A 21,085-nucleotide genomic window follows, 5' to 3' on the forward strand; every position below is an offset into this window, starting at 1 on the left:
CCGTGCACAAGGTTTGGCATTCATCACCGGCACTAGCTAGCATGCACATAGCGGCCCTGTCATGATCAAGTCCCTAACGCATGGGTCCACAGTACACCACAGGGGTTAGCTCTCCAGGGGGTTAAGATTAGTTACCGATCACATACTTACTACCCTTCACCCCTCACTGTTCAATCACAATGACAACTTTTAGCCTCCCTCAAGGGTCCCTATTATTTGCGCACCGGAACTAGCCCATTTACAAGCTTCCATCATGACACATTGTGATTTTGTAGATCGGCTGTTTTCAGTGCGTGCCACCGGTGTAAAACTAAAGGTCCTCCTTACACGCCGAAAGTTCTGTGTGGACGTACTCACACGAAAAGCAGCTTAAATTAATGTGAATTAATCACATGGAATAAACACTTCCGATGTGTAAGAAGTATAAACCAGCATTTAATGCTCGGGTAAAGACATAGCACAAAGGTCTTGGAATGTCTCTCTGGCTACAGACACAGATAACACAATAACCCACACATCTCTACATGTCCTACGGCCTGTGACCGACCCCCCCCCCCCCCCCCTCCCCCTCCCCCGGCCCTGTGCTCCGCAGGTGGTGACAAATGACCTGATAGCTAATCTGTCCTGAGGTGTAGCTTTTCAATGTGGGGAACAGAGGGCCTTGTGTGCGAACCCACAGGAAGCTCAGACACACTTACTGACCTGATTGAACACATTGGAAGTATCATACTCGCCACCGCACAAAGTACGCACGCTGGTGGGGAATACTCAGAATAGGGGCTAGAAACCTTTGAAGGAGTCCAACGGCCGTGGGCTGAGTGGGGCCGATGGTTTGTAGATTTCCTTGTTTAATAAATATTGAGGGTACAGTGTGGTATGGCAGTATCTTGTGGTCTCCTCGACAATCACGTCTGCCAAACATTCTGCCAAAACATCACCACCAACAACACTGACATACTGTAGGGCTGGGTGATATGGACAAAATCATGATATTTGTTTACCAAATACCTTGACATTGCCATTTTTTTATCTTAAAAAAAATGAAAAAATAGCAGATCTACAAGCTCACAATGACGCGTTGTGAGCTGATAGAATTTAATTTAAATAAACAATAAAATAGAGGCTTAAGTGATTAAAAACAGGAACAAAACAACACTTATGCCATATCACGATATTATGATATCCAAAGTCCCAGACCATATCTAGTCTCATATCACAATATTGATCTATATCTATATATTAACATGAGCGACAGTACAGTGAGGGGAATGGAGGCCCTTTGGCAGGGGGGTGAGGGTCAGTCAGAGACGAGTCACCACTAATGGAGTGCTTCGGTGGTCTGGTGAGGGTGATAGCCGTCTCTGTCCGGGACACTGGGACACTGTTAAGTCCCCCCCTGCCCCAATCCATGCTCCCCCCTCACTCACTCTAACGGTTGGCTTTTTCCAGGGCCTTCCTTGTTACAATCCAGGGGTGAATGTGGGGCATTGTGGGGGGATTTTCCCCAGGCCTGTGGTGTCCTGCTGGAGCGTGCTCAAATGGAGTCCGACGCCAGGACGACAAGTCAGCAGACCACACTGACCCAATTCACCAGGGAGAGAGGAGGAGACTCAGTTAGTCACCGGGAGCCCCGCGAGACCCTCTGATCCCGTTCCCCTGCCCCGCCTATATGCCCACCCGGCCGACCCAGGAACCCGGGCCAAAAACACCGCCGGAAAGGCCGCGCTCCCTGGCACAACGGCGCACTGAGGTGTGAACAGCTCCCAGGTGAATGTGCAGAGTTGTGCGAGTGTGTAACACGGCGTCACTGCTATACGAGAGAGCTGTGTGAGGGTTAAGACGGAACTGGGCCGAAGGTTCGGTATCATCTTCACCCTTTTCTGCCCGTGCCCAGCGCGTGTTGTCAAATTCACTGCCAAACGTGTGTTGCAAGTGAAGACAGCCCGATGGGCGTAGGCTTTTTTGTTTTCTTCGCCGAGGAAAGGCTGAGCGTTTTCATCGCATCGAGTTCGTTCGAGCCCGAGTGTGAGAAATCCTCCTCTCGAAGGCTGTGAAAACAGTCCAGCCAAAAACCCAGAGCAGCGCACGCAGCGCGGCACTCACAAACACACATTTGTGTGGGGAGAGGAGGGGGAGAGAAAAAAAAGTCCAGGCCACATAAAAAAATCCTCCTGACATAAAGGCTTTTGACTCGGCCGTGAAAAGAGCCACAGTAAACAATGGAGACCGGTACAAAAATGTGCCACAGATGTACTGACGTGGTGAACAAAGCTCTGACTCAACACTGAGCCATGCGAAAAGAAAAGAAAGAAAACCTAAGACCAAGATCTTTTCGAGAAAATAGTAGAGAGCATAAAAAGCCGTATAAGCCCATCATAAAGCCCCTGTTGTACTTAGTGGCGCGCTGGTGTCGTGCACCTCACACAGCCGATCTACAAGCTCACAACGTGTCGCGGTTGTGAGCTTGTAGATCGGCTATTTGAGGTGCACAACACCAGCGCGCAACCAAGTATAAATCGGGCATCTAGTCCCTCAGGCCTTAACATTCATTGTGCCGCTCATGGCCACAGAGCTATTAACTGGGCCTATAAAGTTGCAGTTCAGCGGGCCGAAGTATGGATTTGATGGCTTTTCCTCGCTGTAAAGATGCTTAGCGGAACGTTTAAAACGCAGCACATGCAAATTACGATCGAGCTGCGGGGCAAAGGAGCTGTTGAGCCGAGGCAATTTAATAGCAAGACGACTTCATCAGATCAGGTCTTATATAGGGTCTTTTTTTTGTGCTACACACTAAAATCCTCAATGTCAATTTAACCCTGAGAGAGTACAAATGAAACCAAATGGGGTCCATTTGGTTACATTTTGCACACCATCTTAAGGATTTTATTATGGATCTTTTGTACTCTTTATTGTGCAGTTTGTGGGGCAATAATGACCGGGTCCATTAGGGATGGGTTTGGCGAAGACGCGTGGCGATCCTCTCCGCCGGAGAGTGGGAGAGGTAATGATAACAGGAAGTGAGATGGGTTCGGTGTCACCCTCTGGTCCGGCTGTACATCACCTCCGTTAAAAAGGTCCCTCTCTGTAAACAGGGCCTCTCTCTGCCTGGTAAACAGACGGTGCATTAGGCCCGTGGCCCTGCACAACCAATGTAAACACAGCCGGCCCATGGGCCCCGTGTGCTGGGGTGCTGGGGTGGGGCGGGGGGACCTATTCCTGGGTCTTTTCCTGGGAGGAGTGAACTCCATTGCCGCTCTCCCTCTCTCAGCTGTTATCCCCCCACAGCTAAACACAGGAAGGAAGAGCGAGAGGTAAATAACTCAAGAGATAAACCCAGTGTTTTTTTTCCCCCTTGTTATTCTGCACGATACAGCACAGTGGAATCTGGAATGCAGTGGTGCAGACGAGAACACAGCGGATAGACATGCGTATGTTATCGATTGTGTTCGAACAGTGGCGTGACATGGAGCATACACAGGGAATAAAAACGCCTCACGTTTTAAGAAAAGGGTGGATGGGAGGAACAATTTGGAGGGGAGAATGTAAAAGAAGGCGGGAGAGAGACAGGAAAAGACCCCATCGTAGTGGGTTGAGACGAGGTGAGGGGAGGTGGGTCGGGGGGGTCATACTGTGCCATGTTTACTACCTCCCCCGCATCAGAGAGCGTACAGGTTTTGAATTGGGTGAGTGTGCGTGAGTGTGTGGTGGACAGATGAGGAGGCGGTCAGCTGGGGTCAACCCTACATGTGAGGGAGTAAAACAGTGGGGGGGAAGTCGTCGAGGTCAGCGAGACGCCGGACGCCCCCCAGACTCACTGCCAGACCCTCCCAGTCGTTCACACTCTTTTGTTACGGTCTCTGACAAAATCCGGTGCGCGACCACGCACAAAATCGGGCATTTATGCGTGCCGTCCATGGCTGCGAGGCGCAGCGAAAATTGTGCAGCGAAAATAAACGCTCTACAAGCTCATAATGCGCTGCACTGCGATGTGCATTGTGAGCTTGTAGAACGGCTATTTTCATAAACCACCCATAACCCCTGCAGGGGCAAACGGGGAGACATAGAAAAGCAGGGAGACTGTCTGGGTTGTCTGGGCCAATTACAGGCTTTACAGCCCCCTCCTGTCTGTCTGTGGCATGCAGCACAGATAAGATGAAAGATGCAAGGGACCAATATCAACATTTTTCCCCCCTATAATGTCGCCATGGGAAATGATCCAGACCAGATGTTGCATCTATAAGTGCTTTGTTGAGTATTCTGCGGACGCGCTTCACCTCTCGCGCTGGTTTCATTCTTTACGTAACGGGAGGGGGAAACAACATCATGGCCACTGAGATTCCGCAGATGCAGAACGCGGGTTTGAGGCTCTGCAGGTCACCGTCCCGTCCAGGACAGGGGTCAGGGGCTATAAGGGTGAAAGGTCAGGAGTCTCCCAGGCGTCACACGGGCACTGTATCGCCAGTGATTGATCGAGCGAGTGGCTCCAGCCTGCAGTACGTATCAGAGTATTTAAGTTGAGATGAATACAAGCTGACAGATAATCACATACAAACACACACATATACAGTGCATGTGCATGTGCATGTGCGTGTGTGTGTGTGTGTGTGTGTGTGTGTGTGTACACACACACACACACACACACACACACACACACACTGTATACCGTATACTGTACATAAACACACACATATCCTTGCACTGCTGTGCTTATGAGGACTTTCGACTGATCCCCACTGAACTGCATTCATTCCCTAACCCAGCGGTTCTCAAACAGTGGTCCAGGGACCACCAGTGGTCCTTGAGGGGGTTCCAGGTGGTCCCCAGCTAAATGATGGAGAGTTGGTACCAAATGGACCCTTATAGATCTTTAACTCTTGAGAGCGTAAAATGAAACCAAATGGACTCCCATTTGGTTCCATTTTACGCTCTCAAGAGTGAAATTATTGTTAAACATCTGCATTACTTAATGAAATAAGTGTTATTTTGATCAATGTTTGCCTGTTATCTCTCCTATGGTACCAACATCAATACAGCATGGAATTGTGGACAAAATAATATCCAACAACAACAAAATATTATAGGTTTTGGGCCTGAGAGGATAAATCTCATCAAATGGTGGTCCGTGGCTCAAATGCCGAATAAATAATGGACCTTGATATGAAAACGGTTGAAAACCACTGCCCTAACCTCTAACCATGGCTCATCATCACTACATGCCTAACGTGAACCTTTATTACCCTAACCTTAACATGAACCTAACTCTAATCTAACCCTAAACCCAACTCTTAACCCCAAAACAGCCTCTTGCAAAGTGAGGAGAAGCGCAATGTCCGCCCCTTTCCGTATTTTAACAGTACACATTATGCACGTGCACACATAAATACACAGCAACTATCCAAACACTGAATACAGCATAAACACCGACATAAACATACAGTGACGAATTATAAACAGCTCCCCGAGAAGACCTGGGGACACAGGTTGTTCAATTCAATCTAAAGCAGTGGTTCCCAGGGGGTCCCCAAATTAATATTGGGGGGGTCATCAGATGATTAGCTTAATTTGCTACACTGTTTTCTCACTCCAACATACAGTATAAGTGTATATTTCTAATTTAATGACTTTTAAGACCTTTTTAATACCAAATTGGGCAAATTGTCAAATATAACGTGAGAAAGAGGCAAACATTGTGAAAATAGCCAATCTACAGTACAAGCTCACAACGCCTCCCACTGTGGAATCGAGTCTAACTAATACCTCAACTCCTACAATTCCATGTGCTTGTCAGGGTGGTCAAATATGATTATTTTGGAGGTTGGTCGTGGCTTGAAAAATGTGGGAACCCTTGATCTAATGGGTGATTCATACTTGGTTGTACGCCTGTGTCGTGCAGCGAAAAAATCGAAAAACTGAAACAGAAAGAAATATTTAACTTGCGAGCACATGGGTTTGTACCGCACGTCACCCATTTTATGAAGTGATTCAGCCTAGAAAATGAAGCGTGCATTATGCAGCACAGACAAGGAGTGACTGGGAGCCTGGCAGGCAGTTTGTGTGACCCAGGGGAGTGAAGGGACACGTAGGCCGGCCGGCCGGCAGAGCCCAGCCCCGCTACGCTGGGACTTGGTAATAAGCTGGAGGTGGAATGTTTGCAGAGGCAGGGCCTGGTAATCCCAGCAGAGATAGAGCAACAGGCCGGGGTTACAGGGGTTAGCTATGCTCCAGTGCTGCTACCGCTTTCACTGATATGACACACAGTCCCTCTAATCAACAGCAGACAGCGTCGGCATGCACACGCACGTGCACATACACAATGCATCCCCCCCCCCCCCCCCCCCCTCTTTTTAAAGAGTGGTCGGGTTCACTCCCACGTGGATTTGTTTCATTACCGAGACAGACAGTAGGAAATGTGAGAGGGAGACTATTTTCAAAAGAATCTTGCAAAAGGGACAAATTTGGAATATCTTGTAAACATTTAAACAACACAAATCTTGTATGGGGGTCCCTGGTATAAAATATTTTCAGATGGGGGTCCGAGGGGGGGGGTCCGAGGGGGGCCAAATACATTTTAATTTTGGGGTCCTTGATATGAAAAAGTTCGAGAACCACTGGTGTATGGAAACAGACGAGAGAAGGTAACACTTTACTCGGGTCTATAATGCATTATAATCTCATCATAAATGTTTACAATTACTTTATAATTGGCTATGGTAGTTCTAATGTGCTGTTTATGTATACATACCTACAAGTGTATTTAAGCATAAAGACACTTTATAACTGACATATAAAGTATGGTATAAGTATGGTAGTTATAATGTGCAGTTTTGCTGAGCTTACAATGCGTTAACACATAATTATAAACATTTATAACGAGTGCTATGACGCCTTACAAGTGCATTATAATGCGATAAATGCGATCATAATGCATTACAGAGACCCGACCTTTACGTGAAGTATAACCGAAAAGTTTAACCTCAATTTATTTCCTCCCTGCCTATGTGGAAGGGATGTACATGAGTACGTTGGTCTGGTGGAGGCTGGCCTGGCTGACCTGTTGATGGGAAGCTGCTGCAGCCTGTGATGTTCTGGGAAGTGGTGAAAGACAGGCTCTGTTGAGTTACCTGCGCCACCCCTGCATGCACTCGGGGCATGCACAGACACACAGAGGCACACATACAAGAGTCGTTATATGGTCTGGGCCGGACCCAAACCATCTCAATCTCGCCCATTCAGACCTAAAGCCCGATTTTGATGCCAGCTAGAGAGCCAGGCCCACAGCAAGGGGTAGGGGCATCCAGGGTGGCAGTGTTAATTAAGTGGAGATTTGGGGGTTTGATAACCACTTACACCCTATATACTTTAGTTGACCGGAGTCCCCCAGGGGTCTATACATGGCTCCCTTCTTTTCTTTTCCCTCTACACCGAATCTCTTTGCAGAAAATAGTCAATCTACACAACGCTGTAGGCTTAATGAGTCCACCTATAGTGGCTGTGTTCACTCCCTTATGCCAGTAGTTCTCAAACTGTTTTAAATCTCAAGGACCCCCAGTTTGCTATGCAATAGGACACAGACCCCCATAACTCTGAGTTACAGACCTGCACGGGTCCATTTGGTTCCTAAATCCTATCAAAAATGTAGCTGGGGACCCCCTGGATCCCCCTCAAGGACCCCTGGGGGTCCCCAGACCCAACTATTGAGAACCACTGCCCTATGCATTAAAAGCAACATAAACACCACCTGTCTGTCACACTCGCCGCACCTATATCACAGCCGGACCGCAATGTGTCAGCCCCCGTAAACCACAGCTATAATGCTAACTAACAACCCGCCAGCTCCCATGACCACAGCAACATCACTTTAGCATTAAAAGTGGCTAATAAAACATATATGGAGGAACTCTGCGGGAACACACAACTTCACATTAGCCGCGAGTGTTCTGTAGAGCTATTCAGATGGGGTATCTGTAACAGTTAAGTACTTTTGCATATGGAAACCCTCTAAGTTCCTAGTGCAGAGCAATATATTGCATTTTTCAATGTTGTAAATATATCTTTAGTAGTTACATTTTTTTCTCGAGTAAACAGACATGACTTGTGTCATTGAGGAAGTTTAAAGCTGCAAGTTATGTTAATAAATAAAATGTTCTTTAAACTAATCTGTATGGTAGAGTACAGTACAATATGTTAACTACTCCTAAGCCTTGTCAACCTACTGGTTGACAAGTAATACTGCCTGGTGAAGCTCAATATCTGCGCTGGCCAAGCGGGCGTGCCCTCTTGAAAGAGAGGTAAAGGTCTGGTCTCACACGTCGGACACCAGGGTTCGAATCCAGGCTAGGACAAAAAATATATATGAAACTCACGGATTGCATCAAACCCATTAAGTTTGCATTGGCTATTCAAAAATAGCAGATATGCAAGCTCACGGTGCGTCACTTCGTGCCGCGCTGTGAGCTTGTACATCTGCTATTTTGGAACATTTTTTTTAAATCTTGAAAGTGTGAGAACCACTAATTTAGAAGGCATTCGTAGAATTGTCCTCAGTTCGTATATTGCAGAGGCATTGGAGTTCCTGAACTCGTTGGACTGTTGCTTTAGCGGGGTTCCCACAAGGCCCCAGCAGACTGTGCTGTGTCTGGCCTTAGTGAACTGTCCCTGTGTCCAGCGAGCAGCAGGCTGCGTCCAGCCCCTACCCACAGCAGCCCTCGCACACTCAGGCAGGGTAAACACAGGCCGACCGCCAGACGCGGCAGTAAGCCGTCCCCCCGACCGCCATTTTCTAACGTAATTAACTTCTCTGTGTCCGTACCGAGCCAAAGTGAAAAAGTTGAAAAACTCACATGGAAAGTAAATAAACAGAGGGTGCATGGAGGACACACAACTCATTTTGCTTAAAGCCTCGGGCTCCGTTTCGATCACAAACACAGACTGTCACGTCGCGCTGAACACATAATTGTGAGATTTGATTTATGGAGTAATGTGATTTGGACCTCACACAACCCTCAAGTGCTACAAAATATATGTATATTATAGTATTACTATATAACTTCATCAGTGTTAATTTATTCATTTGTAACTCAAAGTTAAAGACACAATCCTGGACTTACTAAAATGTTGTTGTTTTTTAACCAATCAGTATGGTAGCGTATGTTAATATATAATATAACTAGTACACATCTACAGCGGTTGGAGGGGGTCTTCCTACACTTCCATTGAGAAAGTCAGACCCTGGTGTCGGGTAGTACACCAGGGTTGGGCACTAGATGCACCATCAGGAGAGACAAAAAACGTATGAATAGTAGCTTTAAAGTTAAAGTGACAATGAACATTTTTTACTGTGTACGGTACACACCGCCAAAACAACAGCTTGTTCTTTTCGTAGTCTCCATCAACTTTAATGACACAGACGTCCCTCTAAAGCCTGCCAGTTATTATGAGCCTGAGTCAAAGCAGACGGCAGTAATATTGGGGTCAAGTGGATCCAGGTACAGCACACACACAACCATGGGGATGGGAGCGCATCAAATTGGACTAATGGAGAATGATGAACGCATAGAACTCAAAGCCCTTGAATCTTCTTTTTCGTTCTTTATTTCTTTTTTTGTGTGGTAATAAACAGACCACGGCCCCCCGACTAAGCGGCAAGGTTTTTACAAGGTTGTTCTCAAATTCCAATTTGGCACCGGGCACCGGTGTGAGCTTGCGTTTTGTTTTCTTTCCGTGATTCACTTTAATAAGTTCCTAAATACTGTGCCGTCCCGCTGCTAACTTAACTGCCGCAGTTGATATAAAGACACAGTGAAAACAGGCAGGTAAGAGTGGGAGGAAATGGCTTTAGTATTAGTTAGCTTAAAGTGGCTGTAGCATGGCGCCTTGCCGCTCTGCACGCTGCGTATGTATTTGTTTCTCAACTATGATCTTTAGGACTGGTATTTGCAAGCAATCAGGGGATTTCTGTCTTCAGACAGTGCAGACCTAGTATCTGATCGGTTGCTGTGATAATGACAGAAACAACACAGGTGTGAGTGATGCTTACGTACATACTGTACATGTTTACGCGGTCATATGACCGCGTGTCGGTCGGCAGAAAATAGCAGAACTACAAGCTCACTTGTGAAGTGACACCGTCGTGCGACCCGGTATAAATCAGGCTTCAGCCTACATACAACACGCACACAACAACAGCATGGATATCTGTCATCTGGTCCGTCATGACATACTGTATGATCCTGTAGTCGTTCTGTCGTGGTGCTGAACTCCTCCGTCACACCAGACATCAGTGACAGAGACATCAGTACTGTACTGTACGTCGCTTATGTTATGTCGCTGTGCTGGCCTGCAAGTGATGTTTTGGACAGTTTGATATCCAACCTGAGTGGCTGAGTGGACACACTCTTTAGAAATAGATTTTAATTGCATTTCAAACCAGCTAGGAATGTGGTTAAAATCTGATTCACAAAAATCTGTTTCCATGTGTGTGTGTGTGGTTTATTTTGCTGTTCAGACAGTTTGGAACCATTCTGATTCCAAACTGGATAGGCCAAACATTTGGTTTGGGCTACCTGTCTGAACATACTGTAGATATCTCTTAGAGTAGTGCATAGTTGAGCCAAATGGCTGTTTTCCATCCCAAGACGGACAAACAAACAGCTTCACTACAACAGTTTGGCACGGTCAAACTAAACTGTGTGTGGGTCAAACTAATAAATCTGAGGACAAAGAGTGACTGTCTTGTTTTTTTTACTTTAAAACTTTCTCTCTCTCTTTGCCCTCTGACCGTGACACGATTTGACACAGTTATACATCCGCCCATGTCCGCCCCCGTAAACTAGTCCCCTTCCTCGTCTCATCTCCCACCAACCTCTAAACAGCTTGCTGGAAATCTGGCCCTTTTTTGGGACATTTACTGGATCCAAATGTTTTTCCTACAAACACAACTGGCCTTGTTTATGAGGCAGTGTGTTTTTTCCTCTGGCTGCCTGTTTTGGCGCAGGGTTCTGTACCCTCCCACCCACTCCCACCTACCTGGACACACTTAGAAACACAAAAATGTACAATCTGTGGGAATGGTCAGTACAAGTGATCATGTTAATGATTGAATGGCTTTCATTGTCGGGCAGGAACCTCATATATCCGTATTTAATCTTTTTTTGTATTTTTTTTTTCAATTAATGCCCTATTTTATCCTTCCTCATACAACAGTTTTGCACACAAGTAGCAAAAACAGCCCATCTACAAGCTCACAACACAAAGCGCAGGGCGATACGTTGTGAGTTTTTCTGCTATTTTCTGAACAGCTAAAATATACAGGCAAAGTATGAATAAACATGTACTTGTGACAAAATAACAACTACAATGGATCCATTGGAACAAGTTTCAGTTTCTTGAAAAGTAATGATTTTGTTCATACAAGGTTTCCACCTTGTACTCAAAGTTTGTACTTAAGTAAAAGTATCAATAATGCAATGTAGTAAAAGAGTAAAAGTCCAGAACTTTACTTTACTTGAGTAAAAGTACAAAGGTATAGGCATCAAAATATACTTAAAAGTACCAAAAGTAAAAGTACTCATTATGAAGAATGTCCTGTTTCACAAGTTATCATTATGTCTTAAAATGAATAAAAATCTTTTGAAAATGTAGATCGGCTATTTTCAAATGGCCAAAGTTTAAATAGGGCTGAAGTGGTCAATGAATGCTTTGTAATAATAATTCAAATCTACAAAGTAACTAGTAATAAAAGTTTCACACAATCGTAGTGGATTAAAAGTACAATATTTGTCTCTGATATGTAATGGAGTAGAAGTAAAAGTATAGAACATCGGAAGTACTCCGGTAAAGTAAAAATACCTGAAAGTACAGTACTTGAGTACCTGTACTTAGTTACTTTCCACCACTGCGTTTGTGCTGTGCTGTGCACAGACACTCATATACGTCTTCAGTGCTTCAATTTTCCTCAGCTGGTTTTTGAGCAACAAAGCATCTGACCATTACAATCAGGGAACGTTGTCTGTGACTTTGGGTGTCTCTATATTATGTGTCGTCTTCTTGTTTTCCTCTCATTTGTATCAAATGTAAATGTAATGAGGGTTAATTTATCTCTGAAAGCATAGAAATTGACCTCGACTGCGTATGAAGGCTTCAGGCTTTGATCAGGATTCCCGTGGTCTGTCTTAAGTGAACGTTTCTTGGATTACATTTTGATTTTGGTTTACTTTTGATTATGACTTCAACGAGATCCTGCGTACAGTGCAAGGACAGTGAATGGATTCATTGCATTTCATCAAAACAACCTGACGGACTTTGGCATTTAGCACACATCATGGTTATGGTGCATGATCAGTCGTTTCCCACCGAGATTACATTTGGAAAACAGACCACTGCAGATGTTCACTGCTTTATAGTGTTTTAACCCATGAAGACCTGGAACGCATCTCTATGTCATTTTTAGATTTTTTGGGGCTATTCAAAAATAGCAGATCTACAAGCCCATAGTTTGTAGAATTGCTATTTTTGAAAAATCGTGAACATTTGTGGCAAAATCTTGGATCATATATTTTTTAAAGCGAAAATTTGTCAAATATTTAGTTCAAGGAACCCCCAGAAGCAAAGATTTGAGTTACAAATGTCCGGGAAAAAAAAAGAAAAAAAATCGAATATTTGCACAACTTTTCATGATTTTTCGCTATGAGCTTGTAGATCTGCTATTTTTGAATAGCCCAAAGAAATCCAAAAATGACACAGATGTTGTCCCGGTCTTAATGGGTTAAAAACACGCATGACCGCGGCCTTCGAGGATTGAAATATTTTTGCAAACAAGGGGCTCAAGATAGCAAAGAAATGTAAACATAAGAGATAGACACTAATGTCACAGTACCGTGTCAGCTTTCTTCTCATGGCGGTGCATAGACATACAAGCTCACAGCACATCACTTCGTGCCACGCTGTGAGCTTGTACATCTGTTTGTTTGTTTTTTAAAAGAAGAAAAATCTTGAAAGTGTGAGAACTACTGATTTAGAAAGCATTTGTAGAATCAGCCTCAGGTCTTAACTGGTTAAAGTGTGTGTGTGTGTGTGTGTGTGTGTGTGTGTGTGTGTGTGTGTGTGTGTGTGTGTGTGTGTGTGTGTGTGTGTGTGTGTGTGTGTGTGTGTGTGTGTGTGTGTGTGTGTGTGTGTGTGTGTGTGTGTGTGTGTGTGCGCGCGAGCGCGTGCGTGCGTGTGTGTACCTGTTGCAGCAGCCTCTCGAAGGCCAGGCAGGCGTCCCAGCGCAGCAGGCCAGGGTGGCGGAGGGTCTGGGCGGTGGCCAGGGCCAGTTGCAGGACTCCGCAGTGGCTCTCTAGCGCCCCCAAACTGCTCCGGAACAGCTGCGCGTAGGAGCACAGCTGCTCGGGGGTAACGCGGCCTGCAGGGACGGAGGAAGTCGGAGATACAGTTGTCAATTGGGGTGGTGGGTTAGAAAGTCTGGAACCGTCTCAAATTAATTAAGTGCCAATCGCAGCGTAGCGCGCATACATTCCATTCCACTATATCTATAGGCTAAATGGAGGTTGTCTATAGCATCTGCTGAAACGCAAAAACGAATCTTTCAACCACTATGCCTAGCATACTTACTTTTGGCCATGTCATTCTAGGTGAAAATCGTGCAGAATTTGGAAAATATTTCACATTTTTCCATTTGTTTTCCAACGTCTCAAAAGCAACAAGGGCCTGTAGCTTGTAACTGAGCTTGTAGATTGGCTATTTTCGCTACTCATTGAAGGAAGAAGTATATTTATAGGGCTTATGGTGGTTTTAATATTGGGCATTTCAGATTGTTGTCATTATCAAATAAATGCACAATGGTAACGATTGTAAGAGAGGGTACCAAGCAAGGTGGGGACTTTACACACACAGACACACACACGATTTGACTGTTGCTGGTTAGGTTTGTCTACAAATGCAGTCCAGGAGGTGCACGCAACATCCCAACATATTTCAACTGGTGCTGGATCACACAGGCAAAACTTAAGAGAAAAGAAAGATCCGGACACCGTCTTAAATGCTCCCACAAACTTTATTAAAGCGAAAAAACATCAGCGGCCTTCGTCAGGTAGAAGATTAAATCAATTATTATACCTGACGAAGGCCGCAGAGGCCGTAAAGTTGTTTTTCTGTTGCGTTGTGTTTGTTTGGGACAATTGGGAGCATCTAAGACGGTGTGCAGATCTTTTCTTGTCTTTAAGTCTACAAATCAGAAAATGTAACCAGACGGTATTCGTAAGCCCTCGTTGGCTTGTGAAATGATGCTGTTGGTGACTGGTGAGATTTGGCATCCCATCAGCCATTGTTGTAGCTGATGAGGAGGGGGGTAAATACGTTTCCTGCTCTGGTGGAAAGGGGGGACACGCAATGGGTGAGAGGAAACACTGAATTTCGAACCAAAAGGAGGCGTTTACATCCACTAAATCCAACCTCCACTAAAGGTTGGTATGTACACACACACACACGCGCACACAGACACACACATGCACACAGGCTCATCCTGATGGGAAGAGCACGGTGTAGACCCAGAACAAATAGACAACCTATTCCCAAGCATAACAACCTCTTTAATAACTATTGTACACTCAGTGTGGGGCAGAGGGGAGACACTGATACCATAGCACACGATAATATTATCTCTGTCAGAGAGAGAGAAACGTGTGTGTGTGTGTGTGTGTGTGTGTGTGTGTGTGTGTGTGTGTGTGTGTGTGTGTGTGAGAGAGAGAGAGACAGACACAGAGAAAGACTGCCAGCTGTATACATTAAGACTGTTGAGCCTGATTTATACCTTATATACGTGTCACAATGTGATGCGTTGTGAGCTTGTAGTATTTTCAGAGTGAGAGACTGGCACACATTTGGAGTATAAGCTGAGCATTATATGCGAGGTGCCTGGTGGCTGTGCCAGTTGGTGCACACAGACCATAATACTCCTTGTGAGCTCCAGGACCATCAGACCCCCATCTCACATGTCTCACCGGTCTCCCTCTTTCTCCCCTTGGTTTCCTTTCTCTCTATAACGTTCAGCGTCTCTATGTTCTCTTCAACGTTTTTTCAGGCCAAGGACCCCTTAGCTGAGAGAGAGATGAAGCAGGGACCCGCACTATATATTGGATTCATGTTAATGTGTATTTTCAGACAGTTAACGACTTAAAACCCTCAATACTTTGTAAACTTGACCTTTGGCTATGTACTTGGTCTGCTCTTTTTTCCCTGTACACCAAACCTGGGTAGGGATCTAACTATGACCAGGATGGAGCCATGGAGCCATGATTTGAGGTCATTCTTAAATCTTGCAAGAGAATTTAGGGATTTCAGGGCTGAAGGGAGGGCATTCCACAGAGTAGTGGCTGCGTGATAAAATGCAGTTTTCCCTTTAAGCGTCCCGAAACTGGGGGGAACTAGATCATATAAATAGCTTTTCCAAAATGTAAGCTGTTTATTAGCGTTTTTGTGAACGGTCCTCGCAGACTATGAGATCTGTAGTCGTGGTTGCAGTCCCATAGCTAGCCTAGCCTTGATGCATGGCGGGGGAGAAATGACAGGTATGGACTAGTCTGAAATAAAGCACAGAAATGTCAAAATATAAATCTTTCAAAAAAGACCATTATTTGCACATAGGCTTCGGTTGAGATGGAGCACTACTGTCAGAGGCTTCAGCGTAATGTTTATATGAGTCATAATGTGTAACCGAGTGCCACCGGATGTGTGTGTGTGTGTGTGTGTGTGTGTGTGTGTGTGTGTGTGTGTGTGTGTGTGTGTGTGTGTGTGTGTGTGTGTGTGTGTGTGTGTGTGTGTGTGTGTGTGTGTGTTCGATGTACACGTGAGTCTCATACGTGTGTGCCGCAGTGTGGCAGTACAGCAGCGATAAGAGTCCCTGAGAGGCTGTCTGGGAGTGTGACTAATATGTGTGAATGCAGGGTTCTCTATGATTATTTACAGAGCTGCCACAGAGGGAGTGTGAGAGAGAAAGAGAGAGAGAGAGAGAGAGAGGGGGAGGGAAGAGAGAGAGAGAGAGAGAGAGAGAGAGAGAGAGAGAGAGAGAGAGAGAGAGAGAGAGAGAGAGAGAGAGAGAGAGAGAGAGAGAGAGAGAGAGAGACTGAGCTCCTTGTGCCCCATTAAAGACCCCCTGCTTAACTCTCCCTCTCGCTTACCGGGAAGATTCACATAGACACAGGAAGAGGGGGGGGGGGGGGGCACTGGGTGGGTTCTAGGGGTGCACGGGGCAGCCTGGAGGTACGAGGGTCTAGGTCGACCCCTAGGGCTGCGGGGGGATTTAGTGGGGGTTAGGGAGGGGGTTTCGAAGGGGGAGAGAGAGAGGGGCACACATTAACTCCCCATAAAGCCTACTTCTTCATGTTGATATTCTGAACCAGCACCAGATGTGGGAGTATTTCCTGTTGGACTACGGGGCCAATGTTTTCTTTAGCGGGGCCAGGCAGATGACTGGAGGAGAAACAGACAGGCCAGGATGAAAAATGGAGCAAAAAAAAAAAAACGCTCCACAACGCTACATGCTACACGGAGGGTCGCCACGCACAGACGACTCTGTCGAAGTCGGGATTAGGCGGCGTGTGGAACGTGAAATGTTGTTTTCAGCACCAGCGCTGGAGGCCTGGAGCGGGTCGAAGCCTGCACCCCCCCCCCCCCCCCCCCCGTTAGTATAACCCAATAACAAAGCGCCGGCTTTCCCCCAGTGAGTGATAAGTATAGCTGACAGCGCTAAACAGTCTCGAAGGTCTGCCTGCTGGGAGACACGGCCTTTAAGCCTGACTAAGTGTGTCTGTGTGCTTGCGGGGGCACCATGGCGGGGCAAAGCGGAGCAAGTGTCTACGAAAGGCGAATCAAGTTTCTGGTTGAAATTAAAAACGTTACCGAGGAGCGAGTCCCCCTCGTCCAGAAATATTCTACATCCTGAAAAGCCCTATTGTGAACATATGCTGCTGTAAAAAGCCTGGCAACATACCCGAAATTCACTAAGCCTGATGTGCCAAGCATAATTCAGCCCAGAACCGGGAAATACATCCAAACCAGGGGCCAAGGATAATTCTGCCCTAGAATAGGGAACCAAGAATGGGACACAGTTGGCCAAACATAATCAAGAGAGTAATGCTGTGTAGGCACTAGGCAGCATGAGGCACAGTATGGATAATGCACAGCAGAGAGAGAAAGACAAACTGGGACTGAGAAAAGAGAGTTCGACAATAGTCTGTTTTACATTACACTGTTAAACGGGCCTGGATGAGCCTTACTCGTTATCTAAAGCCAGTACGTCAGAAATAGACGATCTATAAGCTCACAAACGTTGTGAGCTTGTAGATCGTCCCATAAATGAGTCACTCGATTTCACCCCAAAGCTTTTCTTTGATTGTTTTTACACATGTTTTTGCCAGATGCAAAACTAAGAAAGCAAGCTGATTGTATAATTAGGGTGTAGTTTCAAACAAAGGTGTGTCCACAGTAAAAGGGAATGTACAGTACTGCAAGTTCATGTCTAATAGCTCCCTAACGACTAACGAGAACACATGTGAGAGTGTACGCTTTCTCCCTCAACTTGACTTTTCCAGGCCAGCACAGCGATTCAATTTAATCAACTAGTATTTCATTCAAACAGCTTGTTTCATCTTTTTGTGTGTGTGTGTGTGTGTGTGTGTGTGTGTGTGTGTGTGTGTGTGTGTGTGTGTGTGTGTGTGTGTGTGTGTGTGTGTGTGTGTGTGTGTGTGTGTGTGTGTGTGTAAATAATACATTAGAGGCTCAGTTGTAAAAAATATAAAAAATAATGCCTTATTTCCATCCATTGTATCACACATACGTATGTCAGCAGAGATATTAAATTGTGTTTCAAATACTGGAAAATCTTGGTTAATATTTGGGCTTTTATGTCTCAACTTGTATTCCACATCACAAAGAATATTAAGGAACCACCAAAGACATACAGTTACAATGTCAGTGCATGATAATGTGAGAGGAAAGTCTCCTATATATTCCACTATACGCCCACCATTATACATGTAATATAAACTCAGCCTTGGAAGGCTTAGATGAAAAGCATGTACTGTACTGTATGTCATACTGAGTGAAATCATCTGTTGCTGATGTAATTTGACAAAACATGTGTTTGTCAGTTTTTGGCAACACCTTGCCCCGATTATCTTAAACTGGGTGAGGTCTTAAACACATTTACTTTGGCAAGTAAACACCTTATCGATGTAATGTGTGCATGGGTGGAAAAACACCATAGAAAGACGAGATTGCCCAATTCAGGGAGAAGAAAACAAAATAATGTGGTGAGCGAATGGCAAAGAAATGGTTAAATACTTGCTTTTATTCTTGAGGAAAGACGCTAGGTAAAACCAACACGGGTTCATTAAACAGTCCCATGATTTTGTGCCCCAGGTGTTCTAGATGATGAATGCTAATTGTTCCTTAATTGGATGTGTGTGCCTGTTCATGTTGATTTGCAAGTAGATGCCTGTCAACACCATAAAACCATGCAGTGTGTAATTAATGGTGAAAAGACCTGCCGGTGAGAAGAAACTTTTAAAGCTCTGAAAAAGAAGTTTCATTGTCTCGAGGCTTAAATTTCAAAAGTGCAAATAGTGGAGTGACATGTAGCATTGGGTTAAAATAGAATAAAATAAATACATGTTTTGACATACATAAGCTACCTACCTACAAAAACACTCTTCTAGACGGCTTGGTGTACATAAACGCTATAAAAAACATCACATGTAGTATATAGACCCAATTTATTAGCCACAGGTGAAGGACAGGACACAGTGGAGCTATCACGTTTGGATAATAGATGTGTGCAATGATTGGACATTCTGCACTGTCAGGTGTAGATGGAAAATAATCCACCTCAGACATTAAACTAAATATGATTTGGGTAGCATTAAGTTTCTGATTTCACATCTAGGCCTAAACTGGAACGTGTACACTACATATTTTATTGACATTTCACACGTTGTCAGTCTTATTCTTATTCTTCATTTTACATAACTGCAACTTGTGGGAAGCCTGCACAAAATCATTTCGCCCCCTCCTTTATACATAGTGTAAACTTGTGATGGGAAAATTCCCCACTTAAGCCCTATAAACTTGCCAGTTTGAAAGTGATTCAAGAAGTTGTCAGGTGTGTACAGGAGCTGCTCCTGCAGTGTCAAAGCATAATATATTGTTTCTGTCAGGCAAAATTGCATAAATGAATTCCCTATTTCATCATACAAGAGTGTTGCACAAAAGTAATGAAAATAGCAGATCTACCTAAGCTTGTAGTTCAGCAATAAGAAGAAGAAATATAGCTGCAAGCAGCGATAACACGGGGCCAGTGATTGCAAAGAGAAGAAAGAAAGAAGCAATGATAAGTAATATGCACAATAAGCCATAGAAACATAGAAGACTGAACTTGAGAGAAAGAAGACCATGCAATTAACAAATGAGCATTTTAAACCCTCACTAACCCTAACCTCAGTAAAACTATGCGTAAGCCTACGAATGCCAAATCATGATCGCCTCAACACATGGTCGGGGACAGAGATCGAACCGGTGACCTCCGGACTCATAGGCAGCCTTTCTTCTCATTGAGCTAGAGATATGATAATCCTGCTAGTGTTTGTTGATATATATAAGTCTTTCTGTCCCTGACGGACCAGGCCTCTGTTTTGCAAACTACTCTAGATCACTGGTTCCCTGACCATCTACCGATAGAGAAATTGTATGTCTCCTCGGAACCGAAACAAGTGAAAACAGCCGATCTACAAGCTCAGAAAAATCCTGGGTTTAAACTGTTTTTCAAACTGCTCAAAATTGCGGACAATCTAAGGGCGGAGCTTGCTGGTCAACGTGATACATGTTCCTCATGAGTCAGGCACATGTGTAAGCAGGTTTAATGGCTGTCGGCCAAACGAGGCATGACTTTTGCCTGTTTAAAGTTTGCATTTAAAAAAAATTGCTATAGTGCCCCCATTTGACAAATTGGAGTAAGATTGGTTTCAGTGATATTTGGAATGACCCTCTACATTACTGCAACTTTTCAAAGAAATGTGAGTCTGCATATATGTGTTAGGGGCAGATGAATGATTGTCATAAAACTGCAATATTCATTGGCTCATTAAAGCTTCATTTTTTCACTTAGAAAAAATACACCCCAAACATTTTGTCGGCATAGGTCCAAAGTTCATGTGTAAAACGTTTTGTGCAGATTACTCAAAAATCCCAGGAGGCTTTGACTGTTTTTCATATAATTCAAAATGGCGGGAGATCTAAAGGTCAGAGGTGTGAAAGTTGTTCAGCATGAGAAAACGAATATGTGTATCAAAGTTTCATGGCTGTAGGTCAAACAGGGCATGAGTTGTACCTGTTCAAAGTTGTGAGAATTATTTCTTGATAGTTTTTCATGACCCTCTACCATATGGATCTGACCCTCTACCATCAGGATCTGTACAAGAAGCGGTGCGTGGTCAAAGCCAAGCGCATCATCAAGGACAAGTACCACCCAAGTCACAGACTGTTCAGAACCCTACAACGACCGCGACCGGGCAAGGGGACCTACCGCAGTATCAAGAGTTCCACCACCAGGTTCTGGAATAGTTTTAACCCGGCTGCTGTCAGAATGCTGAATGAAGCATGAGCCCTTTTCAGCAGCCTGACAACAGGCGGTACTGCCCAGCTGGCTGCAGACTTTTCTGGCTCTTCCTGAACACACCTGTGGATTATTATACCAGGAAAATGACTTGGACTTATGAGGAATCATACCAGCGGGAAAAAAAACCTTCAGGTGTACAGTTTGTGACAAAAGCTTTAGTCAAAATGCTAATCTTAAGAAACACATGTTGATACACACAGGAGAAAGGGCTTTAAATGTACTCTTTGTGGCAAAAGCTTTAGTCAAAATGCTAAAGATTACTTTTTGTTGCTCTCCTTCATGGAGCTACTTGCGGATTATACCAGGGTCAGTCCACCCTTAGGTGAACACGCACTGACCCTCTGCACCTTAATCCCCATGTATAACGCACAAACTTTTTTTGATTTTTTATTATTGCGCTCTTTTTCTCTCTAAGCACCT

At 44.7% G+C, this 21,085-nt stretch overlaps 1 protein-coding gene across 1 annotated transcript in view; it reads right to left on the minus strand.

Annotated features, from left to right (window-relative positions):
- The window catches only part of scfd2 (sec1 family domain containing 2), a 185,689-nt gene that overhangs the window by 142,224 nt on the left and 22,380 nt on the right, over positions 1-21,085 (minus strand). Inside the window, exon 4 of the mRNA XM_084067522.1 lies at positions 13,224-13,399. Within this exon, the coding sequence (XP_083923648.1) occupies positions 13,224-13,399 (176 nt within the window). The remainder of the gene's footprint in view (positions 1-13,223; positions 13,400-21,085) is intronic.

Source organism: Gymnoscopelus microlampas (assembly GCF_963454915.1).
Source record: "Gymnoscopelus microlampas genome assembly, chromosome: 9".
Lineage (NCBI taxonomy): Eukaryota > Metazoa > Chordata > Actinopteri > Myctophiformes > Myctophidae > Gymnoscopelus > Gymnoscopelus microlampas.